Here is a 20622-nt window from a genome sequence, read left to right as displayed (position 1 = left end):
AGTGACAAACAGATTTTTGTCATTCTTCATGTGCTTGCAATGAAAAAGAGAAAACTTTTACAGCAAGCTGCTGGCATGCTCTTTGACTTCACCTGGATTTAACAAAAGGGGCCATAAACACTCACTGTCTCACAAGCCACGACACATTCAATGAGCAATATTCCTCTGCCCTTACATAGGTCTCAGTGTCATAACACAGCAAGTTATTCTCAAAGTTAAACTAAGCTGGAGTGAACGAGTCACTCCTGTGATTCCCACATCATTCCGACAGCTATGCATTATTTAAAAGTTGAGGCCATAAAGCAACTTCCAGGCAGTAGTGCAGGTCCCAGAGTCCAGTGGACACACAACACACTTAAAACAGTGTTCAGGAATGACGGTAGAAAGCAAATATGACTCTGACTTTTATTATTAGGTCAGAACAAATAAAGTAGCAGCAAAAGGGTCGATGGTATAATTCAGCTTCTGCCCACCCTCGGGCAAGAAGCAAAGTGTGCAGGAGATGGGTCACTTAGTCCTGGCACTCTCAGAATCTCACTTGGACCCTGAAGTGCATCTGCTTGGTGGCATTGTTCTGCATTCCTGTCTTCAGCATCCATTTGGATTTCATCCTTTGGACATACTGCATGTCCCGCTCTCGCATAAGAGCTGCTCCTGTGGTGGAAGGGGGTTAAGAAATGAAACAAAGGTTATTTGTGACCAGAGAAAGCAATCAGCAGAGAATCTAAAAGTTGAGGTAACTGGGTTCTCATATTTAAGAAGAGCTGTGAACTTGGGGTCTCCAAGCAATGAGCCTCAAGGAGTCTATGTGCACCCCACAATTGTATCCCGAACTTCTGTACATATACATTTCTTTAGGATGAGCACCTTTAGTTTTCATCATCTGCAAGGATCTATAAGCCCAAGAGGTGAAGCCCCATAGTCTAAGACTTGGACAGAGCAAAGGCAGAACTATAAATTGAGTTGGACATTAATTCCAGCCTCCGTTAGATCCAGGTGGCCACGTAGCTCACAATCAGCCACAGTCCAGGGACCATGTGCACATAAGCACGGTGGCATTTTTACGGGCTTTATTTAGTGGCCCAGAACTGTCTAGGCCATCAAGAAGCAACTCTCTTTAAGTTCTCTATAGTTCTCTAGTTGGACCATGATGTTTTTCCCCTCAAGATCTAAAGATCAGCTTCATACAGCAGACACATCATAATAGATTTAAATAACACTGACGAGGTTTCAAAGTTTACTATTTCAGTAGCCTGCTCTAGTCTTCTCACTTTTACTAAGTTTTATAGTAAAATTAGAAACAGGGACTGATAGCTAACTTTGTGCATGTGCAGTAAATCCCATATGCATTGTGATATTCAACTTTCCCAACTCTATCATCACCTCCATCCTATCAATGATAATTAAATTACTCATACTCAGCATATAGGAACCTAAAAACATCATGTAAGCCATGTTTGACTTCGCAGCTCAAGCTATTAGGGTGCTATTTAATTCCTCCATGTACCTTCCAGGATAAGTCCAAACTTTGATGATTACTAAATAATAGTTTTTATAACGATTATCTTCTGAAAAAGTTAATGGTGTACATAAACTTACTGTGGCAAGAATATGAAGTTTTTAAGTCATGGAACTTTGGCTTGTTGCCACTAAAGAATCGAAGAGGTCATGGGCGCCCCAGAGCAAAGAGGTTAAGTTTCCCCCCAGAAAGGATTCATAACACCAACATAAATGGAAACTTTCACTTCGCCCAAGCGTCTTCCTGAAATTCAGGGCCTTGGGCTGGTCTGTAATTGTAAACACTGATGTACCTGTGCTGCCAGTCCAGCCCAGGGCTCTGTACTGCTGGAGCACCCGACCCACAGCCTTCCGATTTTTAGCAACTGCCACAGCTCTTGCCAAGCCAAATCGCTGTTTGTAGTATCTCATCAAGGAGCGATGACCCACTCTGGCACCTGTTTTTCAAAAAAAGCAATATTTTAACATTGAATGGTTTTACCAAGGCATAACTACAAAGCAAGGGTTTTCCAAATCAGATCTTTAAGGGTATCTAGCTGGAAAATGGATGTGCCAAAAGAAACTGCACTCTACTTACTAAAGAAAGAGAGAGAAGGAGAAGAGAGCACCCTCAGTGGGGTGTGGTCACAACATAATCCTCTCTCCTCTACTTCTCCATCCTGTCAGGATTCAGTGTGCGTGTACACACACACATGCCTGGAATGTGTTTCAAGCCTCTGGGGCCAGGATTCAAACCCTGGTGGGCCATGTGGGATCTGGCTCGCTTAACTAGGTCACAGGCCCAGCTGGACAATTTTTTGTTTTTGTTTTTGTTTTCCCAAAAAAGAGTGACAAAGTCATTATTAAATGGAAAACTCAACATCTTATACATATATACACATTTCCCTAGAAATTCCCATAATAGCAACCCCTATTAATACTGATAACAGAGTGATAAGGAAAAAAAGGGGATTTTAACTTTTTTAAATTATGATTTTTAAGTTTATGTCATTTGCTCTGTGACAGAGAGGGGCAGATACCCTTGAAAAGGTCCTCATGCCACAATCCATCCCCAGCCTCATCCAGCAAGAATCACGGGCACACAAACATGTACCCCATATCCATAAGGAGACCTCCAGACACAAACCTGAGGCTTTACCACATGCCTTCAGCATCACGAAGCACTGTATTGCCACTACCATGCAACCACGGCAGGCCAGCTCTTTTTAAACAGAAAAAGACTAGGGCTGGTTCCATTACCTGTTGATTAAAGGAAGCTGAATCCCAGATGGCGGACTGGGGTTTGAATCCCAGCCTCAGCTGATTGAAAAACACTCCAGGTCTTTGTACACGGTGTGCCCACAAAATCTCAACAAAATGCAGAAATAGAGAAGAAACTGTAGTGGAAACATCCTCAATAGAGGGGTTTTTCTCTCTCTCCCCCTCTGTCTCTAAGTGCATGTACCCTCTGGCAATGTGAAAGAAAGGAAGGACACAAAACAGGGAACAGTCCTGATGTTTTAGGTTTATAAGCCAATCAAGCCCAGAACAGAAATCAACCCACCTTTCCCTTGATTAAATTTTCACCTGCAGTGGTTCTCTAACGAAGGTGATTTTACCTTGGTGGGGACATCTGCCACTGACTAGAGACATTGTTAGTTGTTACAACCAGAGTGGAGCTACTAGCATCTAGTGGGTAGAGACAGATTTTACTAAACATCTAAATATGCACAGTACAATCCCCCCACAACAAGGAATTATCTGGCCCCAAAGTTGGCAAACGCTATTGCTTCCTAAATTTTTCTGCTGAACTAGAATTTAAAAGATAATTTAGTTGAATTTTCTCCATAGCTTTTGCTTATTTAGAAGGATCTGGTAAAATTATAAGTCAATCATGCTTTCAGAAATGAATATCTAATTTTATAATAATTTCTAATACATTCTAATATCATTACAATATATGACTATATATATCACTATCTCACAGGTTCACTAACAACTATAACATGGGGGGGGGAGATCATATACATTTTAAATAAGGAAACTGTGGGTATTGGCCACAAGCTCTGGAACCTCTATAGGTGGACTACAAAAACCTGGTATCTGTATTTAGCAGAGAAACAACCCAAGGCTCCTACCGAAGAGTGAGGTATATCTGGTATATTATTCAAAGGTAGTGGCAAACTACAACCAGAGGATTCAATCTGGCCAATCGGTCGATTTTCCTAAGTTTTACTGACTGGAACACAGCCACGACCATGGTGTACTTAGTATCTCTAGCAGTTTTCATGCTGATAACAGCAGGGCTAAGCAGCTGCTGAAGGAACAGAATGGTGCACAAAGCCTGAATCATTGCTTCTCTGGCCTTTCACAGGAAAAATGTCCCAATCCCTGTGTCTGAACCTCACAGCTAATAACCCTGAAGGAGACTCCAGGGTCCATCTGAACAGTGGCTCTCAAACAGTGCTTGCTAGGCCAGTGACACGAGCATCACCTGAGAGCCTACTAAGTCTGAGTTATACTTTAACAAAAAAGTTAGGACATAAGTAATCAGATACCTTCCCAGACAGACATGAACATGTAACTATTTAATAGCAGCATATATGTACACAAGCATAAAAGCCACTTTCACTGAAAATGAATAAAGACAATATGGCAAACTAGATCCCAATGTATAGTTTGTAAGGAAGCTTAACATTTACATATGTGAAACCACTGCTTTCTAAACTCTGTGCAAAAAGACTGTGACAGGATATTATAAACACCTCGGAAAGCTGTATTTCCTTTCAGGATCTAGACCTTTAATTTGCAAAAAAAAAAAAAATGCTGTCAGTTATTTTAAGTCACTATGCCAGGTAAAACACCTAGAAGCCATTTGCCTTCGACACAGATACGGAAAGCTAGTTATTGTTGGTTGCTTCTTTATGAGCATACTCAAGGCATGACAAAAAGAACCTTCTAATTCAGACATGGTCTTTGAATACCAGTATGAATGAAAACACATTATCACGGGACCAGGAACTGGCGTAATGGCTATGTTGCTGGACTCCCATGTAGTCAACCATGGTTTGAGTCCCGTGGCTTAAACTCATGCAGGGTGTGTGTGTGCGCGCGCCCAAGAACCCAAGAGGAGAATGGATAAGGAACTGTGGAGTGGCCATTCCCTGCCCCCCGGGGGGGTGATTTCTCGCTTTCTGTCTCTCTCTGTCTTTCTGGCGAGTGCACGCGCCCTATAGCAAAAACCTCTCCAAAAAAAAGAAAACACATTATCTGACTGTGTTGGCAGCATAAGAGTTTAAAAAGCTCCTGACAGATAAAGCTTAAACAAAGGCTCTAGTAGGAAACCCCAGCATTGTTCCCTGTGATTTTCTTTACAAAGTTAGGTCGGGATACTCCAGGTTTGTACACTACAGTCCCTTCTCCTACATTTCTTTGTTTCGTTGGGATTTTGTGGACATGCAAGTACACATATGTGACTTGTTTTTCAAGCCACCAGGGCTAGAATTCAAATAGCAGTCAGTCATGTTGGATCTGGGTTTCCTATACCATTAAATGATAATGCTGGTCATCAGTGTACAATAAACCAATATGTTGTTTTGTTTTAAAGAGAGAGATTTCTGCTATAGGGTGTGTGTGCGTGCCAGAGAGAGACAGAGAGAAAGTGAGAAATCTCCCATCTCCCCTCCCCCCCCCGGATGGCCATGCCACAATCCCTTCTTCTTCGGGATTCTGGGTGCACATGCACTCAGCATGAGCTTTAAGCTGCCAGGTCCAGGACTCAAACCATGGTCAACCATGTGGAAGTCCAATGACATAACCATTATGCCATCTGATGATCCCAATATACTTATATTTTTAAGCAATATTTGGAAATATATCTTTTAGAAGTTTGTCCTTTTTTTAAAAAATATGTTTTTCTTTACTCATGGCAGAGCATACGTGTACCTGATAGAGTAAGGAAAGAGAGAGAAGCATACCCTGCAAAGATTTCTGTTATGGCACAATCCCCTTTCTTCAGTCCTTCGACCCACCAGATTCTGGGCACTGAGTGTATGTCCAGCATGTCCCAAGCCAGCAGGGCCAAGGATTTGGCTGCCCTGTGAGATCTGGCTTTTCCTCTCTCGAGCAACGCAGTACCACTGCACCATGGAGTTGGCCAAGGTTGGCCTTTAAAACAACCTTGAAAACAACTTTGTTACTCAATGCCAAGGTTTCTGACAGCTGGCTGTGGAGCAGTGAAAATGCCAGAGCTCAAAGCTACTTCTGCTTCGTGCCAAGGACAGTGAGCACCTGACATCAGCACTAGCATAATGTGCTAAGAACAGCTCAACTGAAAGGTTCTCATCAAAGAAAAATATTTTTAGAACACAATGTGATGTCCCAATAAATAACAGAGTGTTTATGTCTATGTTATAGTGAAGTACGCAACTTGTCTATCTAGCTTTCATCACAGCAATAACTGTTTACAAAACTGCCCATTCTTTTTTAATAAATGACTTCACAATTGATGGCATTAGAAACTGGAAAAGAAAATGTCTTGGACGGTAATTTTCCTAAGATTAATTATATATCTTTCACGAATCCAGCAACGGTTTTATCTGGCTAGTCAGCAGCAAACTGAACTTGTCTTTTATACCAACATATTCCATATGAACAGACGGCACCAAAGGAAATGCAAGAACTGAGCCAGACCACAAATGGCAAAACAAGTGCTCACAGTGCCCTCTACTGGATACTTGTTGTCATTGGCTTTGGGACCACCTACTTGAGAATTTTACTAAAAATCCAGTCTAAATAACTAGATTATGGCATCACAACTACTGCTTTTGAAACCAGTTTAATAAGTGCAGATGGGTAAATATCACTAAGTTTTCCACATCATATTCCTGTCTGAATTAGCTTCAAGTTAATATCCATACTAATCCATTCACACAAATGAATATAATTGAAGAGGTTTCTGAATGGTAAATCTGTGCAAAGAAATAAACAGGCGATAGATTAAATTTGCTGCCAGCAATTCTCAATCTGAAAGAGATGCACCTATAGTCCCAATCTCTGGAGGCTGAGGCTTACAACTATAAAATAGGAAAACTGTGTCTTAAAAAAGATAGTAAAAATAATTTTTAAAATGCTACCTTTTTAAATAGTGATCATCCAGAGATCTCTCATTTTCATGAGTCACTACAAATTCCTCCAAACCAGTATCTGAGACACAGGTGCAAACCAATGGAATGTCAGGTCTCACAGTAAACATGACTGATTAAAGTACTACCGGTTTTCAAAATCCAAGATGATAAAAGTATGCGTGACAATAAAAGCACTGTATCAGTATAGATGGAAGATAGTTCAGATTTTAGTAGTTTTTGATTCACTCGGAAATCTACAATTTGTTGCCACCTAAACAAATTCTATACTAAGGATATTTTTAGAACACACGTCTACGATGTCCTCTGAAAACAGTGAATGATTTGTATTTGGGTATTTTTATCAGTGGCTCTTAATCTTCTCCAGGTCATAGAAACTTTTAAGAAACTATGGACTCTCCCCAGAAAAATGTCCACACAGGGGGTGAGAGGGGAGGGAATGCATGGCTTAGGTAAGAATCACTGGAGTAAGACAGTTTCTGGCTGTTGGTGAGGTCTTTCTACCTATTCAACAGTACCCTAATACCAAGCCCCACTACCTCCACGTCTATATCAAACAGCTGTTGTGAGGTTACTACCCAGTGCTCTGTAATAATGACTCAGTAACTGGACTTGCACCTGTGAGCAAAGAAACCCAGGTCTCAAAGAATAGAAAATGGACCTTCAGGCTAATCTCATGCCACTTTGACTAAATGAAGTAGAGGCAAAGCAATCTTCTCTATGGACTGAGAAGGGCACTGCAGGCAAGTATGATCCTAAGCCTCCAAGAGTTTCCTCTGCTCTCGGTTTCCTTCATTATCACAGGCCAGAGAAATCAACCTTTCTTTCCTCATAAAAATTTTCTTCCCCTCAGTCAACAAATATTTACTTAGCTTTTGCATATCTGACCCTGTACCTTGATGAGGAGATGAAACAGTTTTTGTTCTAAAAAATAATGGGGAAGATGGACAAGTAAGCCAACAACTGCAAAGGACTGAGGTCAATGTCATGACAGACATACAAGTGGCCAGGATCAGAGGATACCCTTGTTACCAGCAAATGGACAGAAGATGAGTTCAGGAAACCAAGTAAACTGTCTCACAGGAGAAGTAGGAATAAGGCACATGTGTCACGTACGCAAAGGCCTACAGGAGGAAAGCCGCCAGTGGGTGGATAAAGGAACGCAAAGATCCCCGAGGGACCAGAAGCTGGAGGTACTAAACGTCATCCTGAAGGCAATAGAGTCCACTGGACAAATTTCAAAAGGTACAGAAAACATACTGGTGTTTTACCAGGAAATATTCTGGTGGTCATGTAGAAACCAGACAGGAGACAACCAGACAGAGGGCTATAAAGGTGACTCAGATAGATGGATTTAGGGAAACGGAGGAAAAAAATATTCAAAGACACATCTGCATGCAGAAGAGGATGAGAGTATCTTAAAAAGATACCCATTTCTAGCTTTGACTTACCTTAGAAAACTCAATTAACTAGGAAAATGTGTTCTATAAAATTAAGGCTTCTTTCAGTTTAAAAAATGTAAAATCCAGATGAAAACTTCTTAAATATATTTTTTACACAGAATATATACATTTTCTTATAACATGGCATGCTAACGTAAATGCAGAATGAAACAAATTTTACGGCTATCCTACAAGTCAGATATTGCTTTACAAGAATCATCTTATTCCATTTATCTAAAATCTGTTCTTATTCTACAGGTAAAAAGAAACTAATGAGACAAGTGGTTAAACAGTCTTAGAAAATAAGTTATTCAGCATATTTCTCATGTTCTGTGTTAGTATTTTCACCAGAAGAAAACTAGATTAGGTGTTTTCCATGTTTATATTTTGGTTTTTACAACTATGTTGTAAAACTGTGTACTATTCAGGCCACAAAATTATACTGCATTGTAACTTTCTCAACATGAAAGGAGAACTGAATCACGACAGGTTTTGCCTGCCCCTCCATCTACTGTCACACTCTACAGCTGCCCTCAGCCTTAGAAGGCAGTCATTATCAAGTCTGTATCTGTGTAGTGATAGTCTACACTGCAGAGTTGCTTCTTCATCACACACATCTCTACTGCCAGGGTGTGCTGCTCCTGCCCCCACTATTAGGCAGTGTTGGAAATCGGGAAAAGCGCTTCACTGACCGCGTGATCTTGGATAGTTACTCAATCTCTCTAAGCATCATGTATCAAATAAGGATGACAGAATCTAACTTGCAGGCTTGTTTGTTGTAAAGCCTGAACATGCTGACAGCTCAGTATCAGGTAAATTCGGATCTTATTATCATTTCTACTTTTCCATTCCCTTTCACTTCTCATACTTGCCTTCTGTAACTTTCCCCACGCTAAACCCATTTCTTTCTTCCCACAAAACAAACAGTGGATACTTCTCAGATTCACGGTTATTCTCTACTTTTTCAAACCAGAGAGAAATTTCCACTATGGGTCCTGTTTCCCACAGCACAAGGCAGAATTCAGACTGCAGGCTTCCCTAAAACTAGAATGAAGACAGACAACCCAGGTGCTGTCTGTCAGATATGTCCATGCCCGACTACTATTTAGAAATCAGAGCAACTTAAGGAAATAGGAATCAGTACAAAGACTGAGAGCTAAAGTCAAGAATAATAAGAAAGGGGCCAGTAAGTGACGTGGCAGTTAAGGTGCTGGATTCCCTTATGGCCAACCACGTTCTGAGTCCTAGACCCAGCAACTTGAAAATTACACCAGGCACATGAGCATACACGCCCAAAATCCCAAGAAGAGAATGGAGGAGAAGGGACTGCAGTGTGGCCACCTCCTTGTGTGTGGGGGGGTGACTTCTCACTTTCTCTCTGTTTCTTTCCAGAGAGTGTATGCACCTTATGGCAAAAATAAATAAGTAAATAAGTGAATAAAAATAACAAGAAAAAACTAGAGAGGACCTAAAAAGGACATTTGAGTCCCGACTTTCCCAACAACTTAATAGATAAAGAACAGAAAAGTTCTACATACTTCTTTTAAAAAAGAAATGCCTGATCAAAACATGGAGTCGTAACAGAAATTAGAAAATAAATATAGATCCAATTTAAACAAAACAGCCAACTTACAGCTAAGTGCAACCTTCGGAGTTTACCATGGACACGAGAAGATAAATATGCACTTGCAGTTTTATGCTCTAATCCCCTCATTACGGAATGTCAGTGACAGAGATACGCCTCTCCCACAAACCCATTAGCACCAGTCCATTTATTTTTGATAAATGTCCTCACCAGAAGGCAGAATCAGTTCCATGGTTTCATCATCATATTCCAAGTTCTTTTCTGAGGGAAACTCCTCAGCCTCATCAGGGTCCTCCCCTTCCTTGTGATCTGGGTAGCTACTCCTGTAATTGTAAAATGGCATTAATAAAATAGATTAATACTTCAAACTTCACTAGAAGGTATAAATTGAAATGTGGAAACCCCACTAGCTACATAAAAGGTAGGAAGAAGGTTTGTGAGAAAAAAACAACCTGTTAGGATTTTCTCTGTTGAAAGGTGAACCAATGACCTGTAACAACTATTTTCTCCCACTTGTTTCTCCCTAAAGAAGGTTGTCAAATAGAGAGGAAGAAGAGGATAATGTAGAACTGGACATGCAGCTCTAGTCAATTTAACCATTCTAAAACCAAATTCTAGAACAGAGCTATCCAACAGAACTCTGATGAAAGAAGGGTTCTATGTCTGTGTGTTCCACACGCTAGCTTTAGTAAAGGGGTTCTCAAGTACTGAACATTTTAAAAGTGCAGGTAGTATATATGAAAAAATTTAATCTTCATTTATTTCTTTACTAAATGCGAGGATGCAACCATGCGTACAAAAGAGAAAGAAAAAGATACTCCTCAGTGGAGCCTGGTCATGCTGCAACCATTTTCCTCAATTTTCTATCCCACTAGGATCCTGGGCACATGCATGGCTGGCATATTTTTCAAGTTCACACACAGGGCCAGGACTCAAACCCTGGTTGGTCATGTGGGATCCAACTTCCTTTGCACAGCATCTATGTGCTATGCTACAGGACTGGCCTTGAATTTTTTAATTTAACTTTTAATTAATTTAGATAACCAACTGCAATTAGCAGTTACTGTTTAGAAATGGTCTAAGATTCATATGCATACATACACATGGAAAATAATTGGAAAAATGCACATTAAAATATTAATAGTAAGCCAGACAACCCAACAGAAAAGATTTATCAAACAGCTCATAAAAAGGTACCCAAAAGGGGGACCAGCGGTTAGCGTAATGGCTATGTCGCTGGACTCCCACGTAGTCGACCGCGGTTCGAGTCCCAGACCTGGTGGCTTAAACTACAGCATCTATGTGCTATGCTACAGGACTGGCCTTGAATTTTTTAATTTAACTTTTAATTAATTTAGATAACCAACTGCAATTAGCAGTTACTGTTTAGAAATGGTCTAAGATTCATATGCATACATACACATGGAAAATAATTGGAAAAATGCACATTAAAATATTAATAGTAAGCCAGACAACCCAACAGAAAAGATTTATCAAACAGCTCATAAAAAGGTACCCAAAAGGGGGACCAGCGGTTAGCGTAATGGCTATGTCGCTGGACTCCCACGTAGTCGACCGCGGTTCGAGTCCCAGACCTGGTGGCTTAAACTCACGCCGGGCACATGTGCGTGCATGCCCAAGAACCAGAGAGGAGAATGGAGGAGAAGGGATTGTGGTGTGGCCATCCCCCCTGGGGGGTGATTTCTCGCTTTCTATCTCTCTGTCTCTCTCTGTCTGTCTGGCAAGAGCATGCGCCCTATAGCAAAAACCTCTCCAAAAAAAAAAAAAAAAAGGTACCCAAAAGAAATTAATACATATAAAGGCCCTCCACTGCATTATTCATCATCAGAAAGATGCAAATTAAAGCCACTACACACCCACCAAAGTGGCTAAAATTAAAAGTTCTCTCTCACTGTAAGTGGGAGTAGAGACAAACACTTTGGAAAACAATTTGACAGTATCTTCTGAAACTGAACATATGTATATTCTCTAGCCCAACTCCTAAATACATACACAACAGATAATGTGTGCATGTTTGCCAAAAGATACATCCTAGAATGATGTAGCAGCAATGTTTGCAATAGCACCAACTGGAAACTATTCAAAAGTATATCAACAATAGAGTAGATATTCAACAGAAGACTACAATGGTGAGAATTAATGTCCTATGACCATATGTAATTCTAAGGATGAATGTCACAAATATAAAATTAAGCAAAAGTCAGCAGAATCAAAAAAGCACAGTCTTTGTGATCATATATACATACATATGTATAGTACAAAAACAGGACAAACCAATCTATTCAGTAGTTACTCTTAGAGAAAGTAGCAGCTCCTAGAAGGAGGTGCAAGGAAAATACACAGGTATACATTATGAATGTTGTTTCTTTTTTCTAACTTTATTTCTTTGAAGAGCAAGAGACAAAGAGACAGCACCCCTTATAGGGCCCCAACACCATGACCTACTCCCAGCCTTTGGCCAGCCTAGAATCAGAAGCAGCAAGTACCAGGCATACTCTGGAAAATCTCTGGACTTGAACAGAGAACCTTCCCATGTGGGTCAGCATCACAGAGCATTGTGTTATATCGCTGCACTGTCTTACTCCTATTAATGTTGTTTCTTGTTCTGGGTGCTAGTTATATTTAAAATTTCATCAGGCTGAATGAATAATGTTATCATAATTGTACCTATGCATACTTTTCTGTAAGTTTACTCTTCAAAAGAAAGTTTCAAGTCCAAAATAAGTTAACTCTAGGTAATGTGGGAACAAGGGTGAAATTATAGGCAGTTTGTCATATTTTAATTGAGTGAATCCACCTAAAGTGTTATTAGAACAATGTCTTGCAGGTAGTAAGCACTCAACTCAATGTTAGCTTTCTGTTTGAAGGCTATTTTCTAGGTTTTCTTCATTAAGCATTATCAACTTTTGCTTTTTTTTAAGGGAAACTAATCACTTAGTACTCATTTTTATAAAGGCTCATACCATTTCTCATTTCTAGCACCAAGTGAATAAAACCTCATAAATGAAGTATAGAAAAGTATCACTGAGACCAAGGGGAATTCATTTCTTGAACCATTTACATCAGTTATATATTTTAATTCAAACTAAGTCTGAACTACAACTAGTAAACAATAACAAGTGGCCCCACTCTTTTGCAGCTTAGATTGTAGAAGCAGAGAGACAATAAATAACATATAAGACAAATAGCAGTAAGAGCTATGAGAAAATAAAACAGTAATAAAAAAGAAGGATTGGACAGGTGCTGTTATATTTCATAAAAGGTGCTCAAGGAAGGTCATAACAACATGAAATTCATGTCAAACGCTACAGGAAATGAGAGAATGAGTCATGTTAATATTTGAGCAAAGGTTATAGGCAATGATAACTTCAAGTGCAAAGGTCCTGATATACACCCTTCATGTATTAGAGGAACAGCTAGAAATCCAAAGAGCAAGAAATAGACAAAATCAGAACTATTGCTGGAGCCAGATCATGTAGGGCCCTTTATGCCAATATACTTTTACTTCTAAAATTCTCGTAAAATAGGAAGCCCTTGGAAATTTTGAGCAGAGTTTAATCTACAATAACTTAATGTTTTAAAAGGACCCCTCTGGCTACAGTTTTGAGAATAGAATGCAGGGAGTAGTAGAGGAAAGTAAGGATACTAGGCAGGTGGGAGACTACTGTTGCAAGTCAGCTGACCCAGATGTGCAAAGGAGCAGTGGAGGTAGTGACAAGTACTCACACACAAGATAATTTGCAGACAGATAAAATTGGATTCAGTGATGGATTTACGTAACCATGAGAGCCAGAAGAGTAAGAGATGACTGCAAGGTTTTGGCTTCGGTAACCAGAACAGAGATGAATTTATTTGGGGAGAAGCAGGTTACGATACACAGCAGCAGTTTGATTTTGGACATGTTAAGTGAATGATCCCTTCTGGACATGTAAGTAGAAATGTCAAGAAGGTGGCTGAGTAAGTCTGGAGGTAAGGGAAGACTATAGAGAGATAAAACTGGGAGTTATGAGACTGCAGAAGGTACTAGACACTTCCTACTTGACAAGGTAAGATCCTGAATATAACCACAGGGACCAAATGTGGACAGATGAAGTTGAAGACTAGCATTTCAAGCCAGCTTCTGGTTGCAGCCACTTGACTCAGTCTCTGTATTTGCTTTGACCAATCTGATTACAATAAAACTGATCAAAAGGTTAAAAATATTGCAGTCAAAAGGAGACTTGAGAGGGATAAATGCCCCTGCCTAGAAGAGGATATATTCCACCTCCAGCAGGAACTTAACCAATCTTCTCAACTACCACCATTTCTGTTTGGTTATGTCCACCGACTTTACCGAGTCAAAGTTCCCAAGTGCAAAATGAGAAATCAGGGAGAAAATGCAAAAAGACTTAAGATTCTTCTGAACAGGTATATTACTTGGACTATAGAAGTCGGACATGGTAATTACACATACTTGCTTATCTCCTGTACTAGGTCATAGTGATGATAGGAACCAGTTGTTCACAAGGATCTAATATTAATTTACTACATGATGTGTGAATTACAGGTTGTACATCCCTAATTCAAAAACCCAAAAATTTGGATACAAGATCCAAAATTTCTGGCACAATGACAATAGAAAATTCCACATATGACCTCATGTGCCAGTCACGGTCAAATGCAGGTGCCCAAAATGGATTACGCCCAAAGACTCTCCCAGCTCCCTTTAAATCAGCTATCTTTTCTATGTACACCCAGATTCTCCTTCATAAGCATGCCCACAAAAGGGAATAAAATGGCATGTCAAACACACCAACAGAAAGTTCCCCAGGATGCCCAATAAGGAGACAACCAAGACCTACATGAATTACTGACTTTGTTAGCTTGCTTATTCTCTGCTCTGTGGTGTAAAGACATTGTAAAAAATGTCAAAAAGGCCCACAAATAATTCTGTGGCTAACATAAGACAATTTTGCTTCCTGGTGGCTCAAAATACACAAAATTACTAAAAATATTGTACAGAATTATCTTCAGCCTATGCATATAAGGTGCATATGAAACATAAATGAACTCCCTGTTTACACTTCAGTGGTCAAGGTATCTGGTTATGAAATATTATGAAATAAAAACAATATTATAAAATTTAAAAAGAACACAAATCAGAAACATTTCTGGTCCCAAGTATTTCAGGTAAGGGAAACTCAACCAGATCAAGATCCCACTTGGTTGAGCCACCTATGGAATAATCTCACAATCAAATGTCTGGGTCTGCCCTAGTTTAGCAACCATCTCAACTCCCATAGAAGGCCTCAAGGATCCTCAGGAAAGCAACATGTGAAATGAAACCTTCATACCTCTGTGCAAAACTAAGCTCCTGACTTAAACACACATATATGCACACACACAGTCAGAGTGACTTCAGTTTGGTTCTGCCAGTTTTTGTTTACTAGCTGTGTTAAACTGAATTAATTTCTCATCTACAAAATGAGATAAAATGACTGCCTCATAGGCCTATTCATAAGGATTATTAATACTGTACAGTGCCAGACACTGATCAAGCACTAGAACATCTGCTCTAGTGTCACTTCAATCCAAGTACGATGACCTCATTCGGTTCACATTATAAACCACAGATTTACCTAAAATCATAGAAGTCTGCAAATTCCAAAGCAGCATCACCATCTGTGAAGAGCTTACAGTGGCTTTTGTCATTCATATGTGCCTGTACAGCCTCTGTGGAGTAGAAGGATTTCCCTTTTTCATTGCACCACAAGCAAATCTTCCCAACTCCAACTTTCTCTCCTGGAAAAATAATTTGAGGGGAAAAGTATGAAAACAGCTTTTTGCAGCAAGATTAAATCTCACCATATCTCCGCGATTCAAAAAAACACTCAAGGTTTTGGTATTAATAACATAATTAAGTCAGATTGATATGAAACACGAAATATTTGTTCCTCTTAGGACCTGTCTCCCTCGAAAATGATACTGCCTAATTAAAAGGAAAACAATTATACTTACCCAAATATTTAATCAGGCCTTTAAGATCTGAAAGATATTCTATATCAGGAATAAAGAAGCTGTGGACTTTAGTCATATGAGCCACATTTTTCATAAGGGAGCTTGAATGATGGGAACAAAATAAGCAGTCTGTTATAGGAATGGCACCAACAGGTGGACTTCCCCCAGCCTCTTCCTCCTCTGCATCCTGCTCCTCCATATCATCCATTACTTCAGAATCCTCACACTCCAATTCTTCATCAGAATCAATATCTTCCCAATCTTCAAGCCAAAATTTTGAAAAGCAAAGTTAGTTTAAGAAAAGTAGTAACTACAAAGATATACAAGGTAGTATAATCTTATACATGGAGAAACAGGGTGTTAATTACATCCTCCTGCAGACAAAAACCTCTTTCAAGATCTAAATATTAGCTATCTCTTTATTCTAGATCAGTTTTTATGGTTATAAGCAACTCCTTAATCTTTCTTTTCCAGTACACATGAACTCCTTGAAAGAGTCTTTTGATTCTTTTCTATGCTTTGGAGGCTCTAGCCCAGTGGTGAATACATAGTTAAGTGGTCTCACATCTGGCTGAATCTTTCTATAAACAGCAATGTCAGTATTTACCATTTCACAGAAGTACCATCGTGTTTGTGTGTGTGCATGTGCGTGTGTGTGGTGATGGTGGTGGCAGTGGCAGGGTGAAGTTGGGGCCTTTAAGTTATGAGGGCTGTGCCCTCATGATTAAATTTGGGCCTTTCTAAAACGTTTCTAAGGAACTAGCTAATCCTTTTTTGTCTTCTCCCTTTTCCACCAAGTGAGGACACCTTGAGAAGGGTCTAACTATGGAATAGGCCTTCATTAGACACCTAATCCATTAATGCCCTGATCTTTCACTTCTGACCACCAGAATGGTAGGAAGATACATTTGTTGTATATAAATTACCCAATCTCAGGTATTTTGTTATAGCAGCACAAATGGATTAAGACATTGACACATACAAACAGGGCAAGAGAAGGAATAGCTCATAAAATCAAGGAGCCTAGATTGCTGGCTCAAGCTCCACATTTCAGGTTTGCCTGCGGATTCTGGGCCTCTTTTTCTGTTTTAATTAGCTAAATTAAAACCATTAAACTGGAAACCCACCATACTCACAAATTCTACAGCAGATGGTGTGACAGCATGTCCTTTTATGCATATACTAAAAATCTCATTCAAAACACAGAAGGCATCTATATTCTACAAATATTTATTAAACATCTACTCTTTTTCCAGGTAAGGTTTTAGGCCCTCAATCTACAACACTGACTAAAAAGACAAAATTAAAACTCCCCCCTATAGGGTTGCTAGAGCTTCAGAAAGCATCTAAACCACTCATTTTTATATGAAAATACCCAATCTCAGGTATCAACACACACACACACACACACACACACACACGCGCGCCACCCACCTCGAATATAAATCTGGAAACTAAAGAAGAGCCAATATCCCCTCCACCCCCGTTAGGACCATTACCATCTCCATCCAGGTCCTCCTCCTCCTGCTCCTCCGCACTGTCGTCCGCCTGCTGCTTTGCCAACTTCTTCGCCTGCTGTTCAAACCACTGGAGCCGGGGCGGCTTCTCCGCCGGGTCTCGTTCGTGAGTCACACGCCCGCCAGCTGCCACCGCCACAGAACTCTGGGCCTCTTCCGCAGGCACTGGGGGCGCCTTCTTGGGAGACATAGACGGCTGAGCCTTGATGGCCTGCTGGATGGCCGCGTTCATGGCATCCTTGTCCACGCTGTCCACACCCAGTCCTTTCTCCAAGTTCTTTTCATTCATCATCTCCACTTTCCGATTCACGGCCTGCACAGCCTTCTTTTCCAGCTCCACGTGTCGCCGGGACTTAAGGTGGTTTTCGTAGGCGTTGAAGGAGGCAAACTTCTTACTGCACACGGTGCAGTAGGTGGCCGTGCCCTTGCTCTCCTGCTCCGCCACGGCCCTCTGCGCCCGCACCCGCTCCTGGAAGCCCTCGGCAGTGACCGGAGCCATGTCGGCCACTTTCCGCCGCAGGTTGTAGCGGTGCCAGTCCGTCTTGTAGTGGGCCCGCTGCATCTCCGCGTCGCGGAACGCCACCCGGCAGGTGATGCAGGTGTACGTCGCCATCGCCAGGCGAGGAATAAGAGGGAACCAACCCACGAACCTGACCAGCACCCCGGCCCCACAGAGCCTCCGAACTTAGCACTCTTCAGCTCCACCAAGAAGCCCAGCTCGCGCTGGCTTCCCTACTCCTACTGGGGAACTTCCGGTACCCGCCGGAAGTTATTCACTCCAGACAGGAAATCCCGCCTATCCGTGGCCACGCCCCCGCCGCGCCGAGGCCCCGGAAGATGAAGGAAGCGTATGGCTAACCAGATCCTGGATCCGCCCGAAGTGAGGCGGCTGTTGATTGAAGGGCGCCGCGCCCACCCGGTTGCTTTCCTTTGTGGTCGTGGCGAGCCCTGTGACGCCATTAGGGCGGCCGCTATAGGAGAGGTGAAGAGAGGAGCCTCCGGAGCTGTCCTGGTCCTGGAAGGCCGAGAGTGCTACGGCCGGCCCCGGGCTCGGAGAACTGCGCGATGAACCCCTGCAGCAGAGTGAATGGATGGCGCGAAAACTACATCCATTTTTGATGGCTGCCAAACTTTAGCCCTGGGTGGGACCACCGGAGCCCTTCCCCGTGCTAGCCGGACACGTTGACAGGAAAACCGGATGGTCCAGATCGCAGGCTCGGCCTTTCCTCAGTGCTGGGTCCTGTGAAGGGCGCTAGCGAAACTCTCGGGGGAGTCCGCGGGTAAAGTGTGACTAGCACAACCAGGATGCTGTCTAGTAGGCCGTAATCCAAGCCACACATGCAATTTTAAATGTTAACAGTAGACGCATTTTTAAAAAGTGAAAAAAGAGGGGCCAGCAGGTGTCGTGGTGGTTAAAGCGCTGGACTCTCTCATGGTTGGCTCTGGGTTTGAGTACAGGACCTGGTGGCTTGAAAATCATGCTGGGCAGCAGTGTTGTGCCCAAAATCCCAAGAGGACTAGAGGAGAAATGACTCAATGGGTAGCCATCCCTCCTGGGGTGATTTTTCACTCTCTCTCCAGAGATTGTGTCTTATAGCAAAAACCTAAATATAGCATGGTGGTTGGGGTACCGAGTCCCAGAACCAGCGCCTTGAAACTCTTGCGCGCAAGTCTGTGTGTGTGTGTATGTGGTGCCTGCTCAAGACGAGAATGGAGAAGGGATTGCAGCTGGCCATCTTCTCCTGGTGGGTGATTCCTCACTTTGTCTGTGTCTCTGGCAAGCCCACGTACCCTCTAGAACAAACAAAACCTCTCAGAAAAAGAAAAGATAACTCAAAGTTAAAAAAAAAAAAAAATAGATGAGGGACCAGCAGTTGGCATAATGGCTATGTCACTGTACTCCCATGTAGTCAGACCGCGATTTGAGTTCCAGATCCAGTGGCTTAAACTCACTAGGGCTTGTGTACCGGATGTGCCCAAGATTCCAAGAGGAGAATAGAAGGGATTGGGGTGTGGTCATCCCTTGGGGGGATGACTTCTCGCTTTCTCTCTGTCTCTGTCTTTCCAGCAAGCACACATGCCCTATAGCAAAAACCTCTTGAAAAAAAATAAAAAAGATGTAAAATAGGCAAAATTTCTTCTACCCAATATATCCAAAATATCATTTCAACATGTAATCAACACATAAGGATTAATGAGATGTTTTACGTTCTTTTGTTGATACTGAATCTTGGAGATCCAGTGTGTATTTTACAATTAACAGCACATCTCAATCAAAGCTAGCCCTATTTTAGGTGCTCGGTTGCTCATGTAACCTCATAAAACGGGCATGACAGTTCCGTAAAAAACATGACCTTTAAAGGCTTGAAGTAGTCATAGATCATCTGTAGTGCCGAACCAGTCAGCCTTGTTATAGGGCTGAACGTTTCATGTTCAGAAGCCAAGCTGCCAACAGCACCAAAGATAAGATGCTTTTTAAAATATAGGTCAGGCTGTCTGTTTTTGTTCACAATCGTCCAGTGGCTTCACTGACCTCAGAGTACAATCCAAACACTTTTTTGTTCCATGAGGCCCTACTGGATCTCCTACCACATGCCCCTTTCTCTACCTTGTTCAACCCACTTAAGTCACAATGACACTTTGGATGTTCTAACATGGCTAATTCAGTAAGCACCTTTTGTTGGTACTGAGTCTTTTGTTTGGAATGTCCTTTTGCTAACTAGCTCCCTTACTTTTTCTGTCCAAATGCCTTTGTGAAGGTACTTCTAAAACATTGTGAAAATTGTACTTCAAAAAGGTTGTGAAAAATGCTAAGCGCAGGCACCCAACATTCTGACAAGCTGGGGGACCAGAATCACCTGTCAACGGTACCTGTATTTCTCAAGTATATGCACCATCATGAGTAAATAAACTTTTCTGAAAGTTTGTGGGAAAAAATTAAAGTTCCAATTTATTTTGGTGCAAAAAAATTTTGGAATCTATGTGTAGTTTTGTTTTTGTTTGTTGTTGTTTTTCCCTTAGGACTCTCGCAGTGACCAGAGAGACAGAGACAGTGAGAGGGAAAGGGAGAAATGACCCCCCGGCAGGGGATGGCCATGAGCAATCCCTTCTCCATTCTCCTGGGATTTTGGGCATGCATGCACATGCGCCTGGCATGAACTTCAAGCTGCCAAGTCCAGGAGTTGAACCGTGGTTGCCATGTGGGAGTCCAGTACCTTAACCACTATGCCATCTGCTGGCCCCTATGTATACTTTTTTTAAATAATACACATTTCCATGAATTTTTTGAATGCCTTCCCATAGGAAAGGTTTTTACAAACTCTTTTTATCAAAAATAGTGTCTATTTGGGTAAGACAGTAGCACAGCCAATACAGCGAGGCAGTCCCACATAGGAAGGTTGCTGGAGAAACCTTCCAGA

At 41.5% G+C, this 20622-nt stretch overlaps 1 protein-coding gene across 1 annotated transcript; it reads right to left on the bottom strand.

Annotated features, from left to right (window-relative positions):
• Positions 1-366: 366 nt before the first annotated feature.
• ZNF622 (zinc finger protein 622) lies at positions 367-18622 on the bottom strand. The gene is made up of 6 exons (XM_006165243.3): positions 17186-18622; positions 15687-15947; positions 15308-15470; positions 9879-9991; positions 1812-1955; positions 367-654 (listed from the first exon to the last, which is right to left on the bottom strand). The coding sequence occupies exons 1-6, from the start codon at positions 17814-17816 to the stop codon at positions 527-529; spliced, it is 1440 nt and encodes a 479-aa protein (XP_006165305.1). The 5' UTR covers positions 17817-18622; the 3' UTR covers positions 367-526.
• Between the last annotated feature and the right edge of the window lie 2000 nt (positions 18623-20622).

This window comes from Tupaia chinensis, unplaced genomic scaffold (genome assembly GCF_000334495.1).
Source record: "Tupaia chinensis unplaced genomic scaffold, TupChi_1.0 Scaffold143836_1, whole genome shotgun sequence".
In the NCBI taxonomy this organism is placed as follows: domain Eukaryota; kingdom Metazoa; phylum Chordata; class Mammalia; order Scandentia; family Tupaiidae; genus Tupaia; species Tupaia belangeri.
This window is presented reverse-complemented; position numbering and strand designations above follow the sequence as displayed.

What these genes read in the sequence shown, in the direction of transcription:
- ZNF622 (XM_006165243.3), bottom strand. Translation starts at nt 17,816, where the DNA reads ATGGCGACGTACACCTGCATCACCTGCCGGGTGGCGTTCCGCGACGCG. An exon ending in AGGCCTGATTAAATATTTGG is followed by an intron (nt 15,471 to 15,686) that starts GTAAGTATAATT and finishes TTATTTTTCCAG; the next exon opens with GAGAGAAAGTTGGAGTTGGG. An exon ending in GGGCTGGACTGGCAGCACAG is followed by an intron (nt 655 to 1,811) that starts GTACATCAGTGT and finishes CTTCCACCACAG; the next exon opens with GAGCAGCTCTTATGCGAGAG.